Raw genomic sequence first — 5252 nt, 5'->3', positions numbered from 1 at the left:
GTTGAGTGTCCAACTTTGGCTCAGGTCATGATCTCATGGTTTGTGGGTTCGAGCTACATGTCCGGCTCTGTGCTGACAGTTCAGAGCCTGGAGCCTGCTTCAGATTCTGTGTCTCCCTCTCTCTCTGCCCCTCCCCTGCTTGTGCTCTCTCTCTCTCTCTCAAGAATAAATAAACATTAAAAATTAAAAAAAAAAAAAAGACTAACTGGGCATAGGGTAAAAGGCCATTGGAGCTGAGTCTTGAATGTGGGTTAGATGGAGAGAAGAAAGATGTAACTGGCGAGAGGACATTAAGTGTATACAGTACAAGTGGGGGAGAGCCATGGGAATCTGAAATCTTTCATTTTTGTTAGGTTGAAGCAAGGGACAAGGAGGGAGGCCTTCGCAGTAGGGCTCAAGGCTGCCTCTGTTGGTGCGGACCATCAGAGTCTGGAGTAGTATTTGATCCTATTTGAAACTAGGCCACGTATGCTGAATGACAAGTTGAGAGGCCAAGGAGATGACTATAGTGGTGAATAGGAGGTGACTGTAGTTGTGGGAGTGCAGTTGTGAGAGGTGTGCAAAAAAGAGTGATGTGCACGTGGAGAGGAAGTGTGGACACGTGACCCAGGACCCTGGAATTGAGGTCATAAGGATGAAGGATAATGCCACAATGTTTGTGTCTTGGAGGGATGGTCCAGAGGACCTAAGTGGTACTGCCCGATAAGACCAGAGTCAGAGCGTTCACACCTTCCTTGTATAGCTTGACACCAACCACATTGACAAGAGGCAAGGTGGCTACCACGCCAGGTCCACAGTTCAGATACCCTCTATCTGCCCATCTGCTTGTTGTTATTGTGGGAAGACATAGTATCAGTAGGAATATGAGGAGAGGCCTGATATTTCCTCTGAGGCGTGGAGTCGAGTGAGCTGAGGATGGATGTTGGGGTCGGGGGAGCATGGTGAACTTGGACTCCTAGGAGTGGTGCTGATCATTGAATGAACTGTCCACATTATGACAGGGTATGAACTTTGAGGACGTGGCCATTGACTTCTCCCAGGACGAATGGGGGCTCCTTGACAAGACTCAGAGACTCCTGTACTGCAAAGTGATGCTGGAGACATTTGCACTTGTAGCATCTCTGGATAAGCCTGTTACATTGCTTCTGGTGTCCTGAGAGGATCCCGTGCCTTTCCTTTCTTACCCGGAGTTAGCTCTGTCTTTCCCACAGCTGATCATGGGCTCTAATTCCCACACTTTCTTGTTCATGTGTGCTGTGGGTGCCGGCGCTGAGCTGTGTATAGTCACCAGAGCTATGGACTCCCCAGTCATCCCTGACACTTGTTGCCTCAAAAAGTGCAGAGGAGGGTCTGGGAGTCAGGAGTCTTGCAGTTAACTTAATGGATCCCACCTTGCTTGCCCTCTCCCTGGCAGGTGACTGTGTCCAGATCCATAGCCTCCAGTTTTGCCCTGTTTCCTTAGCTAACAGTTCTGTGTGACTGCCTGGGCCAGGTCATGGTCGCTACTCACGTGAACCATGGACTGTTCTTGTAAGATCCTCCTTCAGTTGTATTTTGTAGTATTTTTCTGCTGAATATTACTACATGACTAGTGCCTGTGGCCAGTGGTGGCCATTCACCGTGCGTCTTTCATTAAGACTTGCATCATTCAGATTCTAAGGAGTTACACAGTGGAGAGCGCAGGAAACACACTGCTTGTTTCACAGGGCGGACGTGGCGAGATGGTCTCTTAAGAGGACTGGCCCTGGTGTGTGGCACTGGGGGGTGGGGGTGGGGCATGACCTGAGGGCTGTGTTCAGATCATACCAGGAACCCGCCATGTGTTCAGTGGTGTTTTGGTGCAAGTACCACCAGCCACATATCGTTTCTACCTTTTCTTCTATATACTTAACACTTTGCGGACTTGTCATTTCATCCGAGACTTCTGGCTCCTGGTTTCTTCCACCTTTCTTTCCTCCATGGGCCACCAGTTCCTCTACAGTATTCTCCAACATTGACCTGCACGTGGTATCATGAGGTGTGCACATACATAGCCTTATGTAGTCCTTGAACCAGCTTCTCAGTTACAGTTGAATTTCAGGGGGACAGGACCCAACCAGCCTTTCACACAGTATGCCCACGTCACCAGCAGACAAGGTCCTACTGAAGGAGGAGTGAGCAGATGGGAGTTTCTCCTCCATGTGGCGCACCCTATGCTTCTGTTCTCTGTCTGTTGTGGTTTCTCCTCTTCGGGTTTCTTCAGAGGCCCAATACTGCCCCTACTTCAGACTGCCTCCAGCTCCTTTGTTCTCACAACAATCCCATGGACCCAACTTGTGTCTGATACACCTTTGTAATGGAGCTTTCTCCCTCACCAAAGTCAGCATCTCGTCGGCAGGTCTCTGCTTTTAGGTTGTTGGCATGGGATGGAAGATGAAGAGGCCCCTTCTGAGCAGACTGTATCTGTAGAAGGAGAGCCCCAGTTCAGGGCTTCTCAGGCAGGTCCATCTACCCAGAAGATCCACCCCTGTGAGGTGTGTATCCTATGTGTATCCCATACACATGTGAGATCATGTGTATCTTGAAAGATGTCTTGCACCATGCTGAGCCCCAAACAAGATGCCCTTGGCAGAAGCCATACTTGGGTGGCACGAGTGTGAGATGTTTCTCTTTCCATGCAGACCTTCACCAGCAACAGAGGCATGGCAGTGGGGAGAAGCCCTGGAAAGGGGATGTGGACAGAGCCTCATGTTTGATGAGCTGCAACATCTTTGTGTCATCTTTCACCTGTAGGAAGGTTGGTGAGGACTTCCCAGCCACCTTGAGACTTCTGCAGCACCAAACCACTCCTGGCAGTGAGGAGCCACACAGGGACCACCAGAGTGGGCAGGCCTTTTACAGTGGAAAAAGTCACTACAACTGGTGCGAATGTGAAAAAGCTGTCAGGCACAACCATGTACTTGATCAACATCAGAGGTCTGCTCTGGAGAAGGGTTGTATGAGTGTGGCAAATGTGGGAAAACCTTCAGCTGCAACTACAGATTTGTGCAGCACCAACAGATTCACAGTGGACAAAGGCCATATGAGTGTGGTGAATGTGGGAAGTGCTTTAGCCAGATATCTGGCCATATTAAAGACTGGAAAATTCACAGTAGTACAAAGCCTTATGGATGTAAAGAATGTGGACAATTACTGATCCATAACTTCAGTCTCATAAAACACAGGAGAATTCACACTGGAGAAAGGACTTATGAATGCAGTGAATGTGGAAAAATCTTTATCCACAAATCCAAACTTATTCACCACCAGAGACTACACACTAGAGGAATACATTATGAATATGGTGAATGTGGGAAATCATTTAGCTACAAATCCAACCTCATTGAGCACCAAAGAGTTCACACTAGAGAAAAGCCTTATAAATGCAGTGAATGTGGGAAATCTTTTACCCAAAGCTCTAGCCTTTTCTGACACCAGAGAGTTCACACTGCAGAAAGGCCATATAATTGCAGCAAATGCGGGAAATCCTTTAGATAAATCTTTAACCTCATTCGACATGGGAAAGCTCACACTGGAGAAATGCCTTACGAGTGTAGTGATTGTAGGAAATCTTTTAGCTGCAAATATGAACTCATTCAACACCAGAGAATTCACAGTGGAGAAAGGCCTTATGAGTGCAGCGAATGTGGGAAGTCCTTTAGACAGTTCTCTAACCTCATTCGACACCGGCGTGTTCATACTGGAGAAAGGCCTTATGGTTGCAGTGTTTGCGGGAGATCCTTTAGCCGCAAATTTATCCTTATTCAACATCAGAGAGTTCACACTGGAGAAAGACCTTATGAGTGCAGTGAATGTGGAAAATCCTTTACTCGCAAATCTGACCTCATTCAACATCAGAGGATTCATACTGGCACAAGACCTTACAAGGGCAGTGAATGTGAGAAATCTTTTAGGCAACGCTCTGGTCTTATTCAACACCGGAGAGTTCATTCTGGAGAAAAGCCATATGAGTGTGGGGAATGTGGGAAATCCTTTAGCCAAAGCTCTAGCCTCATTCAACACCAGAGAAGTCACACTGGTGAAAGGCCTTATGAGTGCAATGAATGCAGGAAACCCTTTACCCACAAATCTGACCTCATTCAACATCACAGAGTTCACACTGGAGAAAGGCCTTATGAATGCTGTGAGTGTAGGAAATCATTTAGCCTCAAATCTAACCTCCTTAGACACAGGAAGATGCATACTGGAGAAAACCCTTAGTTGTATTCTAGGGATGTTTTATTTCTTCACTCATTGTAAAAACACTAAATGAGACTATGTGAGAGACTTTTTCCTGAATTTAAACATCTTTTATCCAAACATAAACTTTGTGAGATTCCTCCTGGGTTTTAGGTATATGCAAGACTTTAGCAGGATGCATTGTACTGTCTCACCTGTACAGCTCTACTGCCGTATTTATGTCACTGTCAGCTTCTGTGGCCGAAGGCATTCACCTCTACTACCTGACACATCTGTACAATGTAGATCAGTCACCACCCAGTGTATGCAGAGAAGTTTACCTCTTCTGTTTTCCCATTTGCCTGGGGAAATTATGAATAGCCTGAGTGCTTAGGAGACCCTCATTCTTCTCTCTGACTTTTAAAAAAAAATTTTTTTTTTAATGGTTTATTTACTTCTTAGAGAGCGTGAGCAGGGGAGGGTCAGAGAGAGAGAGAGACACAGAATCTGAAGCAGGCTCGAACTGTGAGTCTCTCTGACTTTAGAGAGTGGACCTGACCCAGTTTTGGTCCAGAGGACCCATCCTCATCTTGCTAAGAAGGACGTATTTCTTTTCAGGAATACTGTTCTGACATTATACTTGTGATGAATTCTTCCAGGTTCTAATTCACCAGCATGGGAACTACCACTACTATGGTGTTTTGGTAAAGGTCTTTGTTTCTGCACCTTTAATTTTGGTGGTTGTGTTCACTGGGTGAGGTGATCTGAAACAGAACTGTGATCTGTCAGCATGTAAAGAGCAGGTTTTATGGGGATCCCATACTTCCTGTGTTTCAGGAGGGATGGTATGATGGCAGAAAATAGCAGTTGTTCGATACTGATCTAATTTGCGTTGGTGCCCAGTGCTTTGAAAGAAAAACTGCAGGACTCTTTGGTCCTTAGCAGCTTGGTGCTGTGATTTGGGGGGAGGTCAGAGGTCACCCAAAAGAGGAGAGCTTTGTTGTAACAACCTCCCTGTGCTTCTGTGAACAAAGTAAATTGAATTCTCTTGTTTG

The 5252-nt window shown here is 46.4% G+C and overlaps 1 protein-coding gene across 1 annotated transcript; it reads left to right on the top strand.

Annotated features, from left to right (window-relative positions):
* The first annotated feature begins 3229 nt into the window (after nucleotides 1-3229).
* On the top strand, nucleotides 3230-4291 carry LOC120227550 (zinc finger protein 781-like). Its single transcript, XM_039225642.1, has one exon. The coding sequence runs from the start codon at nucleotides 3230-3232 to the stop codon at nucleotides 4289-4291; it is 1062 nt and encodes a 353-aa protein (XP_039081573.1).
* The last annotated feature ends 961 nt before the right edge of the window (nucleotides 4292-5252 follow it).

Source organism: Hyaena hyaena, unplaced genomic scaffold (genome assembly GCF_003009895.1).
Source record: "Hyaena hyaena isolate Hyena2069 unplaced genomic scaffold, ASM300989v1 scaffold_2489, whole genome shotgun sequence".
Taxonomy (NCBI): Eukaryota; Metazoa; Chordata; class Mammalia; order Carnivora; family Hyaenidae; genus Hyaena; species Hyaena hyaena.
Note: the sequence above shows the minus strand (reverse complement) of the source record. Positions and strands in the feature narration are given on the sequence as shown.